At 58.5% G+C, this 21,414-nt stretch overlaps 1 protein-coding gene across 2 annotated transcripts in view; it reads left to right on the top strand.

Annotated features, from left to right (window-relative positions):
* The window catches only part of PHF21B (PHD finger protein 21B), an 86,239-nt gene that overhangs the window by 48,559 nt on the left and 16,266 nt on the right, over window positions 1-21,414 (top strand). For both annotated transcript variants that reach the window (XM_061418829.1, XM_061418830.1), the window contains exons 3-5: window positions 17,849-17,941; window positions 19,467-19,817; window positions 20,948-21,088. In XM_061418829.1, the coding sequence (XP_061274813.1) occupies window positions 17,849-17,941; window positions 19,467-19,817; window positions 20,948-21,088 (585 nt within the window). The remainder of the gene's footprint in view (window positions 1-17,848; window positions 17,942-19,466; window positions 19,818-20,947; window positions 21,089-21,414) is intronic.

Genomic DNA, 21,414 nt, shown 5'->3' with positions numbered 1-21,414 from the left:
CCCCACCCCGCCACCCCTCTGTGCCTGTGGCCCTCGGGTGACCCACGAGTCATCCTCCCTGGAGGATGCGGCCTCTGGTTTGTCCCACCCCACCCTCGGCCTGGCTGGTGTGAGTGGGTGGAGGCCCATGACCCCTGAGGGCAGGGAGCCTCATGTGTCTGTGGCTGCCCCTGCCCAGCCAAGTCCTCCTCAGCAGGTGTCCAGGTGCTCAGAGGCCTCACGTGGGGGTCTGTCTGTCCCACCCTGGTCTCCCTTCCGATGTTTTCCTTCCTGAAGTGCTGCTTGTACCTTGCTTTTATTCTCAGCACTCCAGGGCACTCCAGGGCACCCACCATCTTACTGGGGACAGGTGTGGGTGCACTCAGAGGGGCTTCTGACTGAGGGTGGGGGCTCATGGCTGAAATCTGCCCTCCTTCTCCCTGCCGAGTGAGGGCCAATGAGATGGGCTCCCTGTGAGCCGTGCCTCTCTGGCAAACCCCAGGGCAGGAGTAGGGTGAGAGGCCCGCATGCCTGTGTGGCTTGAACAGAAACCTCCCGCCCCACCCTGAGGGCCCTGCCTGCATCCTAGCCTGGTCTGCGCCGTCCTCGGCAGCCTGACTGACCAGAGCAGCATCTCAGCCTCCTGCTCCAGCCCCCAGGGGTTGTCCTGCTCCTTCTCTGGTCATTCCTCATAACTTGAGACCCCAAATCTGAAATTAAAATATCTCTCTATCCTGTGGGCCCTGCTGTTCAGCGAGGCCTCATTGTCATGGCTCACTAACCCAGGGATGCAGTCTGGACCACACGGCTTGGGAAGTTACTCGCAGCAGGTGCGTATCAGCAGTGGTAATGCTGGTAGGTAGAACTGCAGTGGGGATTCAGGGGCATCCCTGGTGCCTCAGACGGTAAAGAATCAAGAATCTGCCTGCAATGAGGGAGACCTGGGTTCGATCCCTGGGTTGAGAAGATCGCCTGGAGGAAGGCATGGCAACCCACTCCAGTATTCTTGCCTAGAGAATCCCCATGGACAGAGGAGCCTGGTGGGCTACAGTCCACGGGCTCACTAAGAGTCGGAGGCGACTGGGGACTTTGCTCAGCTGTGGTGCCCGGGCTTCTCACTGCAGCGGCTTCTTTTGTTGCAGAGCAGAGGCTCCAGGCACGCGGACTCAGAAGTTTTTGTGTGGGCTTAGTTGCTCTGCGGCGTGTGAGATCTTCCCGGGCCAGGGATGGAACACATGTCCCCTGCGCTGGCAGGCGGACCTTTAGCCACTGGATCACCAGGGAAGCCCACTGCTAACGTAGCTTTCCCCACCAGTGAACTCTGGGCTTATGACTCGTGTCACGTCCTGATTATACGGCCCCCTCGTCCCGTCTTCATGCCTTGTCACTCACATCCAGGGCTCCCTGGAGCCCCTGCACTTGCTGCCTGGCCTCCCTGCCTCCACTAGTGCAGCTTCTGGCCCCTCTCGAATCTCCAGGCTGCCCGCCCATCTCTTACCACCGTTGACGGGTGCAGCTCTGTGTGTTTGCTGCGGGCTCCGTGGCGCTGGGTCCAGGAGCCTGACTGAGGTTTGCGAACGTCCTCTGTCCCTCGTAGCCCTCAGCAGGCCATGCCTTCCCTGCAGTTCCAGGCGCTTTTCAGAGATGTGAGGACAGAAGTCTGTAACAGGACAGTAACAAACCCCGTCACAATGGTGAGGCCTGTGTACGCTTTACTTTCATAAATGACCTTGACCACTCCGAACTTTGCTCAGTGCTACCCAGAGATCATAGAGATTTCTTTCCCGATCTTAGTCCTTCCCTTCAACCCCCAGCCCTGTGGAGTTGGGACACGCTCTTCAGGCCTTAACTGACATAGATAGGACTGCGGATTCCTGTCCCAAAGCAGCACGCTGACTGTGAAGCTGCCGAAAGGTGGCAGGGGGATGGGTGTTGACCCAGGTTCTACCCTCTGGGGGGTGGGTCTGGGCTCCTGCAGGCGCCCCTCCAGAGGCCCCCCTTTCCCTTCCTTCCCATAAGGGCTGGCGCTGCAGCAAGAAGAGGCCCCCCTTTCCCTTCCTTCCCATAAGGGCTGGCGCTGCAGCTCTTGCCATTTTTTTAATAGATAACTTTTTGCTTTGAGATACAATTTACATGCATTGACATTCGCTGGTCTTCACTGTACTGTTTGATGAGTTTTGACAGTTTATACACACAGATAACTAACTTACACTGGGATGGAGCAGACCACCGCCCCTGGGGGCATTGTGGAGCCTGGCCACGGTGAATCAGGGTGTGCACGACAGAGGGAAGGTCCTGAAACGTCTGCTCAGCCGTCCACCTGGCGGTGGGGGAAGGAGCCATTCAGGAAAGCGCCTTGTGTCTGGGCGTGTGTCTGCGCAGAGGTGGCCTTGGCCCCTCGTGCTGCCTGCAGGGCTGCAGGGTTGTTAGCGCTCCCGGATGCCCTCTGGGCCGGGCTCTGTTAGGCAGCACCTCGAGGGAGCTTGGCAACAGGGCCTCTGGCCCCGGTGAAGCTCCCTGAGAGGCGTCTCCTCCCACCCTGTACCTGTGGCCACGGGACAAACCTACCCTGGGCAGACGGTCATCCTGAGGACGTGGAGGCTGGTTCTGCTGAGAGCCAGCCAGCGCCCATCCGCGTGGCTCCACTGTGGCAGGCCTCGCCTGTGTCCTCTCGTCTGTGCTCTGCGAGAATCGCAGCCAGGCCAGGACGCTTCCCAGAGCCGAGCTTTCAGACCCACCCACCCCCAGCATAAGGTGGGTCTGGCACCCAGCAACCTCGTGGGGAAGACTGAGCATCGCTGGGTGTCTCTCCTACGGAATGAGCGGGTCAGCACAGCGCCTGCCACTCGGGGCACCCTGCGGCCAAGCCTCTCGTGGCCTCCTCCACGCTCCCTGCCCTGGGCCTGGGTCAACTTAGCGTCAAGTTCAGAAGATACCTTCTGGGGACCTGCCTGACCGTCTCCCCCCACCCCGGGTGCTGGTGGCCCTGTCCTAGAAATGGGGAGACTGAGTCTGGAGATGAAGGCGCTGGTCCAGAGTCTGGGGTTTCTCTGGCATGCGGGCAGGAGTGGGGGCCGCCTGGTGCTGGGCCCCTCCCTTCCGGAGCTGAGTGTGGTTCCCCCGCACAGGACCGTGTGCAGAAGACGGATTCCTGGGACCCACCACGGCCACCGGCTCCCAGGTCCCAGGGCACCGCCAGGCATCGCAGTCCCCTCTGCCCTGCTCTGGATGGGCTCTAAGCGCCTCCTGCATGCCAGACAGCGTGGGCTGGGCCATAGCAGCCGTGCCGAGCCCCGGGGGACCTGGTGCGCCTCTCTGTGTGTCCTTCCCCCTCCCGTGGCCACGTCTTATCCCGCAGGACAGGGTCGCCCTGGGGTCCCCTCCCGCTGGCACCTCCCCAGCCACTCCCTTGGGGCAGGCCACTTTGCTTCCTGCCACTTTCCTCGTCCACGCTGGGGTCCTGAGCTCAGCTCCCAGAAGCACGGAAGCCACCTAGACACGGTGGTGCTCTGTCGGTGACAGTCAGCACTCCACCCCCGGCCCTTCTGTGCTGGTGGGACCTGCGTCTCTACTGTCTGAGCAGCGTCGGATCCCAGCTCACATCCTCCCATCCTGGCCTGGGACTTGCTTGGAGGCTGACCCCAAAGACAGGGCCAGCCACCTTGCCTTCCTTGCTTCTGTCCACATGGGGCCTGGCACCGAGTGGCTCTCAATAGACGGTGCTGAGTCCAGTTACTGCCCACAGGAGAAAAGGTAGATGCCTGCTAAGTCGCTTTAGTCATGTCTGACTCTTGGCGACCCCACGGACTGTAGCCTGCCAGGCTCCTCTGTCCTTGGGATTCTCCAGGAAAGAATACTGGAGTGAGTGGCCATGCCCTTCTCCAGGGAATCTTCCCCACCCGGGGATCAAACCTGGGTCTCTTAATGTCTTCTGCATTGGCAGGTGGGCTCTTTACCACTAGGACTACCTGGTCAGAAAGGTTCAGTTCAGTCACTCAGTCGTGTCCGACTCTTTGCGACCCCATGAATCACAGCACGCCAGGCCTCCCTGTCCATCACCAACTCCCAGAGTTCACTCAAACTCACGTCCATCGAGTCAGTGATGCCATCCAGCCATCTCATCCTCTGTCGCCCCCTTCTCCTCCTGCCCCCAATCCCTCCCAGCATCACGGTCTTTTCCAATGAGTCAACTCTTCACATGAGGTGGCCAAAGTACTGGAGGTTCAGCTTTAGCATCAGTCCTTCCAAAGAAATCCCAGGGCTGATCTCCTTCAGGATGGACTGGTTGGATCTCCTTGCAGTCCAAAGGACTCTCAAGAGTCTTCTCCAACACCACAGTTCAAAAGCATCAATTCTTCGGTGCTCAGCTTTCTTCACAGTCCAACTCTCATATCCATACATGACCACAGGAAAAACCATAGCCTTGACTAGATGGACATTTGTTGGCAAAGTAATGTCTCTGCTTTTGAATATGCTATCTAGGTTGGTCATAACTTTCCTTCCAAGGAGTAAGCGTCTTTTAATTTCATGGCTGCAGTCACCATCTGCAGTGATTTTGGAGCCCAGAAAAATAAAGTCTGACACTGTTTCCACTGTTTCCCCATCTATTTCCCATGAAGTGATGGGACCAGATGCCATGATCTTTGTTTTCTGAATGTTGAGCTTTAAGCCAACTTTTTCACTCTCCACTTTCACTTTCATCAAGAAGCTTTTTAGTTCCTCTTCACTTTCTGCCATAAGGGTGGTGTCATCTGCATATCTGAGGTTATTGATACTTTTCCCGGCAATCTTGATTCCAGCTTGTGCTTCTTCCAGCCCAGCGTTTCTCATGATGTACTCTGCATATAAGTTAAATAAGCAGGGTGACAATATACAGCCTTGACATGAAAGGTAGTGGGGGATTAATCCTGTTTTCCTATTGGCTGCAAGGTCAGGAAATCAAGCCAGGAGCCCATTGCCAAGAGCAGGACCCTGCTCTCTGAGCCAGACCCTCTTTGAGGGGCTCTTGGGAGCCCCTGGGGTCGCTAGAGTGTTCTGTATCTCAGCCTGGGTGTTGGTGACTTGCGTGTAGACACGTTGAAATCATCAAGCCATACACTCAGGTCTCGTGCTCACTATAAGTTGACTGTTTCTCAGTCTTACCAGGGTGGGGGTCCTCTCTGGAGCGCCAGGCGCCTCTGGGGGCCCGGGGCCCGCCCCTCCCCACCACTGCCCATGAGAGGCTCATGGCAGGGGACCTCTCCCCATAGGGAGCGTGTCCTGGCCGCCAGCGGGCTCCCTGGGGTGCCGTGCAGACATGCTCCCCTTAAATTAGATTCCAGGGTGTCGGAGGTGGCAGGCTGATGAGGCCAGGGTCAGTGGGCATGGGCGCCCGCCGATCACACGTGGAAATTAGATTTCCTAAATGACCGTTTATTTCCAGAGGCCGGGGTCGGTGGCGGTAGGCAGTTAGGACACGCCTGTGGATGGCGTCTTCCCGTCACTGAGGTTGGTGTTAAAGGCGCATGGAGGTTGGTGGCGGCCTCTGGACCTGGGGGGCTGGGGAGCAGCTCTGGGGCCTCCTGTTGGGGGGACAGACACTACTGTGCCCCAAGTCGGGGGTAGCCGGGGAGCGTGAGGTGAGGTGGCCGGGCGGTCCGTGGGGGCCAGGTGTTGGGGAAGGCAGGAGCCCAGCATGCTGCCTGCTTCTCACCCAGGCCCGGGAGGCAGCCCCTCTGTGCTGGGAAGGAAGTTACCCCTGTGCCTGTCTCCTGCAGCCCTGGACACGAGCCCACATCCTTCCCTACAGGATTTGCTCCATCGTTCCAGGGGATGGTCAGGGGAAGGAGAGCTGGTGCAGGGTCTTCCCAGGGTGCCCGCGAGGCTGCAGCCAGAGCCCCTGGGTCCTCTGCACTGACACCGCCCCACCCATCTGTCCTCAGGGCCGAGGGGCTGGCCTCCTCCTTAAGGTGCCTCATTAGAAGAGGCAGCCCCTTCACTGGGGACGGTGGTGGTGGGGGGAGCTTCCAGTCAGGGGCGGCCATCCAGGACCCCTCCTCCCCGTGACTCTGGACGTGTCCACAGGCAGAGCTGGACAGCACGGGGGTGCCTCCTTCTCAAGACTCAGGTACCCAGAGCGCCCGAGTACGGGAACAGGGGCCTTGACCGGCTCCAGCCTCCCCCACGTTTGGTTCTCAGACACAGCACTGGTTTCCCAGTTGAGATGATGGGAGGTGGCCGTTCTCACTGGCCTTGTGGACACCCCTCCACACCCTGGATCCCGTGTGGCTTCAGATGCTGCCATCCGCGGGGACATGGCCAGCGTACCCCCCACCCCCGCACACCCACCCCACACCTGCGGTTGCCAGGGACTCGGGGCTGTTCTTTTCCTGCACTCTGAAGATCACAGCCCCCGATACTTAAGTCCACGATGCCATTTAGAGTGTGTATTTCCTACTAAATAGCGTAAAATTACACCCTTTCAAGTTAATTAAACCACTTTGCCACGCTGGGGGCTGCTGAAAGGGTGTTTTAAATGTCAGCGCGGAGTAGCTGCATGTGTTCTCTGGGGCTCTCTGGTTAAGGATGGCCTTGCCTGTAAAGACCTCTGCATTGGTTAAGTGGCCCCGGGCAGCCCGCCTCGGCCAGCCCCATGCGGTTGGGGTCACCGGGACCCAGCCTGGCCAGAGCATCTGGGCCAGCAGCTGATCTCCCCGGGAGCACGCAGTCAACAGCTCTGCCTCGAGGTGGGCGTTTGCAGAGCCTCCTAACAGGGCTTCAGAAAATGACTCCCCTCGTGCGGTGTGAGGATGCAGGTTTTGGAAGAGGGTTCTTGTTTTAAAGACCAGTGTTTCGGTCTCCTGAGAGACCCTGGGGTATAGCCTCCTCTCCTCCAGGAGCTGCAGTGCCCTAGGGACCAGTCCTTGGAGCCCAGGAGGGAGCAGGATGCTCAGGGCAGGGGGGCCAGTGGGTGTGGGTGCCTGTGGGCAACAGCCTTGCGACTTTGGCCAGCCCCAGGAGGGGACATCACCCCGGCCTCTGTGGCACACGGGCCATTTGGACACCCTGCCCCTCCAGGAGGCAGCTGGCGTGTCCCAAGAGGTGAAAATCCACTCCCAGAGGGCTCCCTGCCTGGCCCACAGTGGGCACCTCGGGTCCTGCCTGCACACAGCAGCTCCGCTTGGCTGGCTACAGCAGCCAAGAGCCCTCCCAGGCTCCCAGTCGGTCTCAGGGAACAGCCAAGCTCCAGGTGGGGATCCAAGGCCCTGCTCGCATGGGGACACATGTGCAGTGGTTCACGCACTCGGGTGGCCGGGAGGTTTCCCATCCCCTGAACATTCCCATCCATCCGTCCCCTGCAGACCGACTGTCGGCTCTTCCAGTCTTGCCCATCGAAGGCGCTGACTGGTGCCCGTGCGTGTGAGCCCAGTGGCCCTGGGCACGCCCAGACGGGGACCTGCTGATCCTCACTGCATCAGGAGCCCCCCCGGCCCTCCCGCCAGCCCCGTCCCCCTGCAATCCTTCCCTCCCCCTTCCTGTCACCACACCTGGTCCCTGATGTACGTGTGTGAGCCGGGGGACCCATGGCGTGAGTCACACCAGCGGCTCAGGGCCAGATGCCTCCCCGTGTCTGACCCTCTGGTCCTGGGAATGGGAGGCGGTTCTCGATGCCCCAGCTTCGGGGGTGAGGACAGGGTGCTTGATGTGACCAAGGCAAGCAGGGGAGTGGAATTCAAGTGCAGGTTGGTTGCCCACCCCCCCCCCACCACCCCACCAGGTAACTGGAGCTCCGGGTATGCGTTGGGTCCCAGCCATAGACATGGGACGTGGGCTGGGAGGAGACAGCAGAGGCGGGGGTGCCTTTCTCTGGGTTTTCACAGGCACCCCCAAAGGCCCCCTGACGGTCCTGTGTGGGCGAGCTCGGGGTTAGGGGAGGCGGGCCGTGGGCTCAGGGGCGCCAATCGGGGCTGGCAGAGCTCGCCTCAGCACAGGGAAGGACGTCTCCGGCATTCCCGATGGTGATGGAGGCGGCAGTCAGATTTCATCTGCAAATAACAAACTGGTTTTGCACGACCGTAAAAGTGGTGCTTAGGTTACGTTAATGTTTACTGGCACTTTGGGATGTTGGAGCTCCGCTGTTATCTTTGCCCCACGTCACAGCGGTTCCATAAAGATGCGAGGAAAATTGCAAGTTGTGAAGCTGCTTGGCCACCGCAGAGCGGGCAGTTGGCCACCTTCTCCGGGGCGCCCTTCATGCTTCTCGGGGGCCTGGGGCTGCTGCACCCTTTTCAGGTGGGAGCTTCAAGGGGTGCAGAAAGCAGGGGCCCCCACTCTGGTCAGCTCAGCGCACACTTTCCTGGCCGGGAGGAGGGGCAGAGGAAGCGAATGCTCCCTTCCACACAGTTCTCGAACACCCCGCAGAGCCGATGGTGAGCGTCCGGAGAGCGTCTGGGGCCACAGCTGCCCTGCCTTGACCCCAGGGCCCCCCACGAGCCTCCCAGACAAGGCTCGTCAAGGTCACAGGGACTGCGCCCGGACACAGGGCGCTTCCTCCTCTTGCCGGGAGCCCGGCTCCCAGGTGACTCCTGCTCTGTGTCCACGGCGCTGGCTGGAGCCCAGCCACCCAGGTCAGACGGAGGGGGCGGACAGACGGATGGACGTGTGCTATAAACAGCGTAGCCTCCTTCCTTGGGGACCGCCACTGCAGTGCTGGGGTCTGAGCTCCATAAGGTCAGGCTCTCCCTGCCCAGCCCGGAGACCCTCTAGCAGCTGCCGGTCAGGCCGTGGGCACGCAGCTCCCAAGCCGTGCTCACTGGCCCCTCCTACGTCCTGAACTCTGAGTCCCAAACCCTCCCCTCTGGCTGAGTCTCAGCTCAGGACTCAGCTCGCATCACAAGGGTGTGAGTGGGCATCTGAGCAGGGCGATGCGAGGGAGGGGTGGCAGCCCCCAGGATGAAGCCAGCAGATGGGTCTAAGGGGACATTTAGGGGCTCAGGACACGGTGGCCCCAGAAATCCGCTCCCCCAATGCCACAAGATGTCTGGCTTCACATGAGGCAGCCAAGGGCTCAGGCCGTGACGAGAGCCAGGTCCTGCCGTAGGCTGGCCGAGTAACACCAGCCCCTATCTCATCCCTCGGTGTGGGGGTGGGGGAGGCCCAGCGGAATGTTCTGGCAACTGGGAAGGGAACTGGCAACACCTGCACGGCTCCCTATAGCCAAAGTAAGCTTCTGCTTCTCTTTCCTGGTGAGTGACGAGACAGAAGCCTCGGCCCAGCGCCTGCCTGAGCCAAGCTTGGACGAAAACGCTGCTGCTTGGACCCAGCGACAAGCCGCTCCCGGGCACACGACCGTATCCCCAGCTGCTCAGCATGCAGACCTCTCATGGGCGCCAATTTGGGGCTGAGCTTCTGGAATTTTAGGTGGGGGGGATGACTGAAGGTGGCCAGCCCGGTGGCTGCTTTCCCTGGCCTGGAGTGTGGGCTTTCCTAGAGGAACTGGGAGCCACATCCTGGGGTGACCCTGGGGACACAGAGGACCTCCTCTTAACTCCTCGGCAAAGGGCAAATGCTCTGGGTCAGCAGTGGGGCCGTTGCGCCCTGTCCAGTCCCGGGGCGCCGGTGGATAGAGATGCGCCGTGGGCTGCCCCAGGGTGGTGGTGGGTGAGCCGCCTAAGGAGCCGCCTTGTTCTCAACAAGAAACGTGTCGTGTGGGCATCATGTCTTTAGGAGGGCTCCTCTGTCGGTGTTTCTAGAGTTCCATCTGTGTATCTGTTTGGACGCCAACGTGGTCTTCATACAGATGGAGAGAAACCCAGCTGTCCTGAGTGTGCCATGGCGGCGGCCTGGGGTGGGGCACTCTGGAGACCAGGGGTGCTGAGCTGTGGTCGCCTGATCAGTCCATTCCCTCCCCAGGACTGGGGGCCAGTTTCTGTGGCTTCATCACCACGCCCGTGCTGGTACTGCCCCTGCACGGAGGGGCCCTGGGACCCACGTGAGTGTTAGTCGCTCGGTCGTGTCTGACTCTTTGCAGTCCCATGAGCTGCCGCCCGCCAGGCTCCTCGGTCCATGGGATTCTCTGGGCAAGAATACACTGGAGTGGGTGGCCATTCCTTCTCCAGGAGATCTTCCTGACCCTGAGATTGAACCCGGGTCTCCCACATTCCAGGCAGGTTCTTTACCGCCTGAGCCACTGCGGAAGCCTGGGACCCACTCGGAGCACCGACAGCTGTCACTCCCAAGTCCTCAGAAGCCCAGTGAGAGGCAAAGGCCATGCTCCCATTTCTGTGATGGGGAAACTGAGTCCCAGGTCCCCCGGGAAGCCCTTGGGGGTGGGGGACGGGAGTGCAGGCTGCTCCCTCTCTGCAGGAGTCCTTCAGGAGGGACCTGGCCTAGCTGGACACTCGTGTCCGGGACCTGGGAGCGTCCGCGGGAGCGGGCCTTTTACAGCCTTCCTCAGCTCCTCCCATCTCCACCCCGAGCATCTCCTTGGTGGGGTGATTGCTGAGACCTGAGTCATCCACTGCTCGGCCAGTGGTCGTAGCCTCCCGACGGAGGACGGTTTACAGGCGCTCGGGGTCTGAGTGGGGTCAGTGGGCGAAGAGCCAGCGTGGCTTCCTGTGTGTCCTACACCCTGGCGTGGCCCATTCGGGGCAGGGCAGGACCCAGCCTTGCTGCAGAGGCACGTTCCTTCTCTCCTTATGGTACCACCTGTTCTGGGCCAGTAAAACCCAGAAGAGACGTGAGCTTTCAGCTGATAGTCGCATGCCCTTGGGGGAGAACGCCTTCAGCCTCTGTGCCCGTGTGGCTTCCTTGGGTAAACCGAGGGGACATTGAGCGATGCCCAGGTTCAGACACTCGCTTCACATCGTCCGGTTCTCTCGAGGGAGAGCGGAGCTCCCTTTACAAGTCCCCTGAGCACCGACTTGGAAAGCGTCTCTCCTCCGGGTTCAGACTTTTTAAGACAGAAAAGCTCCCTGGACCCTGGTCCTACAGCCTCTGAGCGGCGGCCTGTGGCCCTTTGTGCCCAGGGGTTGGGTCCTGACATGTAGGTGGGGGGTCAGAGGGCAGGCGTGTCTCTCTGGTGACCGTGGGGAAGGACGGTCTCTGCTGTTGGAGCTTGTGGGGTCGCTGAGCTCCGTCCCCTCCAGGTGTGGACAGGACCCCAGGGCCCTCTGGGAAACAGGAGGGTCGAGTGTCCGGCAGAAGGCAGTGCGAGACCACACGTGTGCTCACACAGCCGTCTGCCCCACGCAGCATCCCCAGGAGCCATTGCCATGGCAACCCCTCCCCGGTGCTATCACGTGAGAAGGCCCCTCTGTGAGGCCGGCCCTGCTGGTCCTGAGTGGGAACAAGAGGAGTTTTGAAAAATAGCTTCTGATGTCCCGAGTGCAACCGGAGGCAGGGTTGGGTCACCTCTGGGGCACCTGTCTGAGGGTTGGTGGTTTGGGTTTGGGGGCTCAGGCTGGGGAAAGGCGTGTGGAAGCCCTGGGGTCTATAGGAACCTCCCATGCACTCACGCACCATCCACTGGCCTCCCGAACTCACACTCCAGGGAAGCCCTCTGTGCGGCCGGCATTGAATTGGAAACCTGTGAACATTTCCAGTTCGGGAGTGGACGCTCGCTGCAGGCCTTTGGTTGGCAGTTGTGGAAACTGAGGCACAGAGGGGCTTAGGAGCCCCCCACTGCTCAGGGTTGGAGGTTGAGTTCAGGGGCAAGGTCAGCCCTGAGTTGAGTCCTGTGAGTGGAGAAAGTTCTGGAAAAGGGCATCCGGGTGGGGTCTTAGAGGGTGCACGCTCCTCTCTCCCTCAGCCCCACCCTGTGCCCTCTGTCCCCCCACATGGCTCACGGTGACCCCACCCTGCTCCTGCCCTCCTGCCGCCAGGAAAGAGGACTGAGTGCCCTGAGCCGCCGCGCGTCTCAGGGTCCCTGTGTGCCCTCCGGTCCTGCTGCTTTCTGTCCCGCCGGCTGGGACTGCCAGTCTCCTGATCCATCCGGTCAGGGTCTGGGTGAGAGCTTCCTGTCCTGCCCAGCACCTCAGTTCCCAGGCCATGCAGGCTGCCTGGGGTTCAGTGGGAGCCCCGGATGCAGACTGTCCCCAGACACTCCGGGGTCTGTCCCCTGACGTGGAGGAAGAGCTGTTGAAGCAAACACAGCAGGAAACCTGGGACACCAGGCTCTGGTTTCCTTTTCTGCGTCCTCACACTTCCTCACGTTCCTGTACTTGCCTCTCGTCATTGCGGGGAGATGAGCACGTGTGCCCCGTGTGCGAGATGGAGAGACTGATGCTGGAGAGCAGAGCGGACTTCCGCAGGTCGGCCCAACCAGAGAGGGGCCTCTGCAGGACTGGCTCCTGGACAGGCTGACCCCAAGGCCGTCACTGCTGGGGTGCCAGGCTGCGCCTCCCTCCCACGCTCGGTGTCCTGGTTCCAGGTGCCGACCCGGCCAGGTCTGACCCACTCCCTCTACGTGGCGCTCGCAGAGCCAAGAGTGCAACCAGGCTCTGTGTGGACCTTGGGCGCCCACTCCCGTTAGCCCCCTGCCGCAGAAACGCTCCCCGTCGTGGACGAGAAGATGGGGCGCAGAGAGCTGGGGGCCACATGCGCCTGGTGCCAGAGCCCGAGCCCAGCCCGTCCCTGCCCGGGTACCGTCAGACACACCTGTCTGCTGGGCACCTCCTACGTGCCTCGGCCGGGACTGAGCTTGGCTGAGGTTTCCCAGGCTGCCCCGGGGACGCCACTGATGCAGGAAAACACATGAAGTTGTCTTTGACTTTTATGGCCCCTTTTTCCCTATTAAAATGCTTGAAGCTGTAACTGTCATCATAAGGAGCTCATTTATCTTGACCAGAGTGCGGCTGTAAACTATCCGGGGCTGGTGGAATAGCCCCTGAGATGATTGTCTCTGCTGCTATCGATAAATTCCGACACGGAGCAGAAAGGTCAGCCCCTGCCAGATAAAATGGCTCTTCAGCTTGTTAATTAAAGGTTTATAAGGATGTGGAAGAGCGCGCTCTGGGCTGAGCCTTGGAGCAATGGGAGGATGGACGGGGCAGGAAGGGGGCGTTGGTGCTCCTGGAGGAAACCCCGGTTCCTGGAAACCTGCTCAGCAGCCCGTTTGGTAAACTCCTCCCCAAAGGCTAGGACTTCAGGCTTTGACTTAGGGAGTCAAAGCCTCCCTCCCTACCTCTCCTGCTCCCCTGGCACCCAGGACACCCTGCAGAGTGCTCCCTGAAGAGTCAGAAGGCGCCCCGAGTCCCAGGCAGTGGCGTAAACGTGGAGTCAGGCCATGTTTTAGTTTGTGGAGTCAGCGGGTGGATGGTCTTTATTCTGTGATCATCCCACAGGTCTTCAGTCTCCCCCGTGGCGGGTCGTGTTTCTTTCTTGCTCACCGAGTGTTTGCGAGTGAGGTCAAAGTAAAGCTCCCCCTGTCTCCCTCACCCTCTGACTCACCCCAACCTCGAGGGCTCTGCCCCTCCAGCCGCCTCTGCCCCTGCCTCCCCGTCGTGGTCCCCTCCCCCAGGTCCCCTCCCTGGTTGTGGATTTCTCAGCGCGTGGACAGAAGTCACCGGTGTGTCTCAGGTCAGGAGAGGGCTGAGCACCGACCTGCGGTGATGACATAGAACCATGGACGGTGGCGCGTGTGAGACACACAGACACGGAGCAAAGGAGGAACCCAGAGAGGAGTCCATACAGAAACACGCGACGCCAGAGACTCAGACAGCCGGTGCAGTAACACACTCAGAATCGGACGCACGGCCACCCTCACGCCTTCCCGTGCAGATACGCATGGGCTGGAAGAACATACAGATGGCACGCAGCGCTCGCCTGGATGGCTTGTTCAGGGATCTTAGCTTTCGTGCCTGCTCTCTGGCTTCTGTGGGTGTTGGGCGTGGATTTGCCCTTGTGGTCCTGAGGCCCTGGGGTCTTCGTGCAGGAACCCCTGCTTCCAGGGGGCAGCACGGCCCCACCCACGGGTGGAGCCAAGTGCCCGTGTGGGCCTTTTGCTGGAGAACCTGCTGGAGGGACAGGCTGCTTTCTTTTGGGCCTGCAGTCCCCAGGTTGGCAGAATTGCCTGGGAGTTTATTTAATCAAGTGGTGCTCCCTTTGTGCCTGCCGCTCACCTGTGCAGCTCTGGACCGGGGCCCAGGGGTTGACAGCAGACAGACTCCACAGGTGATGCTGGATGAAACAGCGGGTCCAGGGGCAGCCGAGGGCACCGCCTTCTATGTGCATCCCTCTGCGAAAGGCGGGCAGAGTCTTTCAGACACGGGCATTGGGCAAGGTCCAGGGGCAGCTGAGGGCACCGCCTTCTATGTGCATCCCTCTGCAAAAGGCGGGCAGAATCTTTCAGACACGGGCATTGGGCAGGGCTCACTACACTGTGCTGGAGAGGGAAAAACGGCACGGTGGATTGAGACGCTCCCTCATAGAGTGACCGCGTTTGCTTGGATGCTCTCTGCGTTGCGTATAAAGCTCTATTCCAGCAAATGTCCACGGTGAATTTCCAGTTAAATGTGGATAATTCGGCTCCATGAAGAGAGGCGGGCAGCTGGCTGGAAGGACATAAACCTCAGAGCTTTGTCCACTTGGGGCAGGTGGGAAGTTCCAGAGGAGGGAGGAAGCACCCCATCGTAACCAGGAGAAACAGCTCTGTGGGTTGTGGGGCCTCTGTCATCTCATCTGGGGAAGGATGATACTCCTTCCAGGGACAGAGAGCTTTCAGGGGGAAATAGGGAAGGGAGTTTATTTTTAGCAGCTTTGTTAGAATAATATATACAATAAAGTGTTATATTTAAAAAGTGCAAGATGTTTGACATAGGCGTCCATCTGTGAGACCACCACTAGAATCAAGATAGAAAACACACCCTTGACCCTCAGAAGTTTCCCTAGGCCTTTGTAGTCCCTTCCTTTCATCCCCATCTCGATACAATCTCTGATCCCTTTAGATGAGTTTGCATTTCCTGGAATTTCATGTAAATGACATCATACAATAGTATGTGCTCCCTTTTTTGACCGGCTCCTTTCGTTCAGCAAAACCACTTTGAGATTCATCCATGCCGTGCTTATCAGTTGCTCATTCCTCACTCCTTTTCCGTTGCTGAGTAATATTCCGTTGTGTGGATGTGCCACGGTTTGCTCATCTGTGGACCTGTTGTGGGCCCGTTGATGAACATCTGGGCTGTTTCCAGTAGAGCTGCTGGGAATGTTCCTGAACAAGCCTCTGTATGGACATGTGCTCTCATTTCCCTTGAGTAATGTCTAGAGGCAGAATGTTTTAGTTGGGATTGCTGCAACAAAAACACCATCAACTTGGGGGCTTAAACAACGGACACGTATTTGTCAGAGTTCTGGAGGCTGGGACGTCCAAGGTCAAGGTGCTGGTTGATCTGGTTTGCGGTGCAAACCCTCTTCCCGATTTGCAGATGGATGTCACCTTTGTCCATTTGAGCTGCGAGAAAAAATGCCACAGGCTGGGTGGTTCTTGTACACAGAAACTTACTGGGACGTCCTTGGCGGTCCGGTGGTTAAGACTCTGCCCTTCCAGTGTGGGAGGCTTGTTGTGTTCCATCCCTGGTCAGGGAAGTAAGATCCCACATGCCACACAGTGCAGCCAAAACTGAAAAAAAAACAAGTGTTTTTATGAATGAGTGTTAAACTTCACCAAGTGCCTTTGAGACATCCAGTGAAGATGATATTAAAAAAAAAAGAAAGAAAAGCTTATTGCTCACAGTTCTAGAGGTCGGTAGTTGGAGAGCAGAGTGCCAACATGGCCAGGTGAGGGCTTTTTCCGGCTGCAGACTTCTTGCCTGGGGGAAGGGGCTAGAGTCGCTGCAGCCTCTTTTACAGGCACGAATCCCATTCATTTCATCAGGATTCCACCCTCCTGGCTGAAGCACCTCCCAAAGGCCTTGCCTTCTAACACCATCGCTTCGAGCATTAGAATTTGAACAAGTGAATTTTAAGGGGACGCTAACATTCAAAGGTCTTCCCCGGTGTCTCAGATGGTAAAGAATCCACCTGCAATGCAGGAGACCAGGGTTCGATCCCTGGGTTGAGAAGATCCCTGGAGAAGGGAATGGCTGTTGCTGTTAAGTCGCTTCAGTCGTGTCTGACTCTGTGCGACCCCATAGACTGCAGCCCACCAGGCTCCCCTGTCCCTGGGATTCTCCAGGCAAGAACACTGGAGTGGGTTGCCATTTCCTTCTCCAATGCATGAAAGTGAAAAGTGAAAGTGAAGTTGCTCAGTTGTGTCCGACTCTTAGCGACCCCATGGACTGCAGCTTACCAGGCTCCTCCATCCATGGGATTTTCCAGAGTTGAGAAGATCCCTGGAGAAAGGAATGGCTACCCACTCCCATATTCTTGCCTGGAGAATCCCATGAACAGAGGAGCCTGCCAGGCTTCAGTCCATGGGGTCACAAATAGTCAGATATGACTGAGTGACTAACACTTTCACTTTCAACATTCAAACCACGGCAGACTCCTTGCTGTGTCCTCACGTGGCAGAGACGGGAAGGAAACCCTCTCAAATCTCTCCTTGCTGCTGCTGCTGCTGCTGCTAAGTCGCTTCAGTCGTGTCCGACTCTGTGCGACCCCATAGACGGCAGCCCACTAGGCTCCTCTGTCCCTGGGATTCTCCAGGCAAGAACACTGGAGTGGGTTGCCATTTCCTTCTCCAATGCATGAAAGTGAAAAGTGAAAGTGAAGTCGCTCAGTCGTGCCCAACTCTTAGCGACCCCATGGACTGGAGCCTACCAGGCTCCTCAGGGCGCTAATTCTGGAGCTCTTATCTAGACCATCTCTAATTCCTGAAACTGAGGGGGGGAAAGGGAACGAAGCCTTTTAAAATGTTTTTATTTCAATTGTTATTTACAATTAGTTTTATGTTGTGACATCTGATTCAAGACTAGGTTTAGAAAAGAAGCTAGATCTCTTCTTGTGTCTGTCTGAAGGGCTTTTCAGGTGGCTCAGAGGTAAAGAATCCGCCTGCCAATGCAGGAGATGCAGGGGGTGTGGGTTTGATCCCCGGGTTGGAAAGATCCCCTGGAGGAGGTGATCACAACCCTCTCCAGTATTTTTGCCTGGAGAATCCCAGGGACAGAGGAGCGGGGAGGGCTGCAGTCCACGAGGTCTTGTGAGTCAGATATGACTGCGTGAGCATGCACAATCCCATCAAGAGGCCTCCACCTTCATGATCTGGTCACTCTCAAAGGTTCCGTCCGTGAAAGCATCACACTGAGGGTTAGTGTTTTGACACGTGCGTTCCGGGGGACACCGACATTCAGTCCATAGCAATACACATATATTTAACTTTTTACAAAACTGTCAAACTGTTCCAGTGTGGTTATACCAGTTTATGTTCCCAAGAGTGTTGGTCGGACTGCGTCCCATCCTCACCAGCCCTGGACTCGGCCAGTTCTTCTTGTCATCGCCCTCTGAATGGGTGTGTAGTAGTATCTTACTATTGTTTAATTTGCATTTCTCTAATAACTCATGATATTTAGTATCTTTTCAGTAGCTTATTTCTTTTCAGTAGCTTATTTCTTTAGTGATCTGTTCTGTTCGAATCAGTTTTTAATTGGGTTGTTTGTTTTCTGATGAGTGCGTTTTGGCAGTTCTTTCATATATTCTGGGTACAAGTCTTTTATCAGATAGGTGATTGGCAAAGTGGTTTTTTCCCCTTGTCCGTGGCTCATTTTTCATTCTCTTAAAATCTGTCTTTCCACCCTCAGTTGTTTTTGAAGTTCAGTTGATTAATTTCTTCTTATGTGGACTGCATCTTTGGTGTTGTATCCCAGACTCTGTGCCTGAACCACAGCCCCCAGATTTCCTCCCGAGCCGCGTCCCAGCGCCCCGTCCCATCTGAGTGCTGCCCTCTGTTGTCTTCCAGGCTTTGGGAACCATCACTGCAGTGCCTGTCACCGGTCCTCAGGTCAGCTCCTTGCAGAGGTTGGCTGGGCAAGGAGCTGCAGTGCTACCTCAGGTAAGCGGCCTGCAGCGGGTGTCTGTCTGTCTGTCTGTCCAAGCCCCTCAGCACTGAGGTTTTAGGTGCAACCTCAAGGGAGTCCCTTTCCTCTCCTGCCTCCTCTGCCCACCCTCCAGAGGAGACATTTGGACTGCTGCTGCTGCTGCTGCTGCTGCTAAGTCGCTTCAGTCGTGTCCGACTCCATGTGACCCCATAGACCGCAGCCCTCCAGGTTCCACCATGCCTGGGATTCTCCAGGCAAGAACACTGGAGTGGGGTGCCATTGCCTTCTCCAATGGATAAAAGTGAAAAGTGAAAGTGAAGTCGCTCAGTCGTGTCCGACTCTTAGCGACCCCATGAACTGCAGCCCACCAGGCTCCTCCGTCCATGGGATTTTCCAGGCAAGAGTACTGGAGTGGGGTGCCATTGCCTTCTCCAATGGATAAAAGTGAAAAGTGAAAGTGAAGTCACTCAGTCGTGTCCGACTCTTAGTGACCCCATGGACTCTCCCAGGCAAGAGTACTGGAGTGGGGTGCCATTTGGACTAGACCCCCCATTTTTTCACACACTGAAGAACTGAGAAATCAGTTTAGTGGGTCATGACCACGATTTTTTTTTTTTTTTTTTAATGGAGTAAGCTATGCTTGACTAGAATAGAGCAGACACATCAGAAACACTGTTTTGTGGGCAGAGTGTGTTTCCGGACTGGATCACGATGTAATGAAGACTTTTGAGCGTGGGCCACGGTTAAGAAAAGCGTGAGAAACTCTGGACAAGTAGGTGCATTTGGGAGATGCTGGGCCAGGTGCCCCCGGATCCATTCTGGGGCCCCTGAGACTGAGCTCAGCACTTTGGACCAGTCAACTGACCTCCAGCCTTCCTGGGCGGGGTCTCCTCTCCTGCAAAGCGGGTGTTGCCAGCGCCTCCCTAGCCTTGACACAAGAGCCTTTGTAGCTGGGCCAGGTCTGGAGCAGAAGCCTGCCGGTGGGGACTTAGCTTAGTGGGGCACCTGCTGCTGAGCCTCGAGGGGCTGCCAGCTGCCCAGGTGACGCCGGCTCCTGCCTGTCCTGGGGCTACAGGCTGCACAGATGCCCTCAGCCAGAGCCCAGTGAGGGGCAGGGGCTCCAGGCCCTCTTGTCCTGTGGCAGCCCCTCTGAATGCCCACCTGTGCTGAATTCACCAGGGTCCTGTCCCCAGCAGGTTCAGATTCCAGGAGGGGGACAGACAAGGAGTCAAGATGCTGTGAACCCAGAGTGATTAGCCTGAGTTAGAAGGATTCCCGGGGTACTGTGGGAATAGCACCTCATAGCCTGCCTGAGGATCAGGGAGGGCTTCCTGGAGGAGGTGGTACCAGAAGCAGGTCCCCAGTCTCTACACCACCATCCCCTCTCCTCTAACACGGGGGTCTCTGAGCCAGGTCACGTCCCTGCCCCTGCTCTGGAGTCTTCCCCAAGTCCTGGCTCTGCTCAGGACTGCTCTTTGGCCAGGCCTGTCAGCATCCCGCCTGTCTGTCTGACCATGTCCCCCACCCTCCCTTCCCCAGGTTAGGCCAAAGACTCTGATCCCAGACAGCCTCCCCGTCACCCCGGGCCGGGACCGGCCACCCAAGCAGCCCCCAACGTTCCAGAAGGCCACCGTGGTCAGTATCAAGAACCCCAGCCCCGCGCTCCCCACCGCCAACAACACCGTGAGCCATGTGCCAGCGCCCGGCAGCCAGCCGCGGGCCCTGCCCGAGCCCGCCGCCGTCAGCTCTCCTCTGAGCGGCGCCGGGGTGGCCTACGCCATCATCTCCACCGCCCCCAGCAATGCCGCCGCCATGGCCCCCAGCACCGCCGTGTCCATGGTCAGCGACAGCGTCAAAGTCCAGCCCCTCCTCATCAGCGCCGACAACAAGGTGAGGGAGGGCAGGCTCCCTGCGGGGCCAGGTGAAGGGGGGCTGGGCAGCGTGAGTGACCGGATGGCGGAATGATCGAGTGGCCAAGTGAATGGATGCAGTGAGGGCAGAGGAGTGAATGAACAGTGAGACTGAACGAATCAGTAAGGGAGCGGATGGGGGTGGGGTTATAAATGAATGAATGAGTCGGTGGTAGGATAAATGGTGTATGAAAGAGGGATCAAGTGAATGAATCGGTGTGGGAAGAAGGTGGGGTGCAAAGGGAGTGAATACGTGAGTGGAAGACTATGTGGCTAGGGACTTTCCAGACGGTCCAGGGGTTGAGACTCCTTGACTCTACTGCAGGGGGCACGGGTTCGATCCCTGGTCAGAATCTAAGATCCCGCATGCCTTGCAGTGTGCACCCCCTCCCAAAAAAAGGAAAAAAAAGACCGTGTTGCTGAATGAATCAATACCCGTGGGAAAAGAATAACGCCTCGATGGATGAAGTGTTTCATTCATAAGAATAATTAACTAGCTAATAAAATGTGTGGCCGAGTGGGTGGCTGGAAGAGAGTCCCTGCTGATGCAGGGAGGGAGTTGAGGACTTTTAAGGCCCTGGTTGCCTCCTCTGTGATTCCCCCCTCCTCATTCCTCTATGATCCCGCAATTCCAGGCCGCGTGCCCGAAGAGGGTGGACACACTTGGCCCCGGTTCTGCCGCCCTGCCCGTGGGAGCCCCTCCAGCTCCCCCTCACCCCTCCACCCTGAAGTCCTTGCCCGTGGGGCCCCTCCAGCTCCCCCTCACCCCTCCACCCTGTAGGCTCCCCCCTCACCCCTCCACCCCATAGTCCTTGCCCGTGGGGCCCCTCCAGCTCCCCCTCACCCCTCCACCCCATAGTCCCCGCCTGTGGGGCCCCTCCAGCCCCCCCGTCACCCCTCCACCCCGTAGTCCCTGCCTGTGGGGCCCCTCCAGCTCCCCTCACCCCTGCACCCCATAGTCCCTGCCTGTGGGGCCCCTCCAGCTCCCCTCACCCCTCCACCCTGTAATCTGCCTGTGGGGCCTCTCCAGCTCCCCCTCACCCCTCCACCCTGTAGTCCCTGCCCGTGCGGCCCCTCCGGACCCCCTCACCCCTCCACCCCATCTTCCAGGTCATCATCATTCAGTCTCAAGTGCAGCCACAGCCCGAGAACACCACAGAGTCGCGGGCGCCCACGGAGGAGCCGAATCGGGGGGCTCAGGCCAGCAACAAGAGGAAGGAAGAGCGGCCCTCGAGCCAGGAGAACCCCGAGGTGGGTGGCGGTGGTGTAGGGGCCGCTGTAGGACGTGCCCCACATGGGCTAGGGTGGAGACCGGGCCCGTGAGCCCAGGTCCCGCTGTTGTGTGTCCCAGACTTGCCGGCTAAGGGGCTGTGTGGGGCAGTGCTGAGCTCTGACCCTGGCCCAGTCTGCCTGGCTTGCCCTCCCAGTGCCGTGGGGGGAGGGCATCACGTCTGCTTCCTCGTCTGTGAGATGGGAGGGTGAGTCTGCCTTCCCAGCAGCGTTGTTGGGAGGATCCCACGGTCTGTGTCCGCTGGGGTCCCGAAAGCGTGCCTGGGCGCTGCTGCTGTTACTCCGCA

Source organism: Bos javanicus, chromosome 5, assembly GCF_032452875.1.
Source record: "Bos javanicus breed banteng chromosome 5, ARS-OSU_banteng_1.0, whole genome shotgun sequence".
Taxonomy (NCBI): domain Eukaryota; kingdom Metazoa; phylum Chordata; class Mammalia; order Artiodactyla; family Bovidae; genus Bos; species Bos javanicus.
Note: the sequence above shows the minus strand (reverse complement) of the source record. Positions and strands in the feature narration are given on the sequence as shown.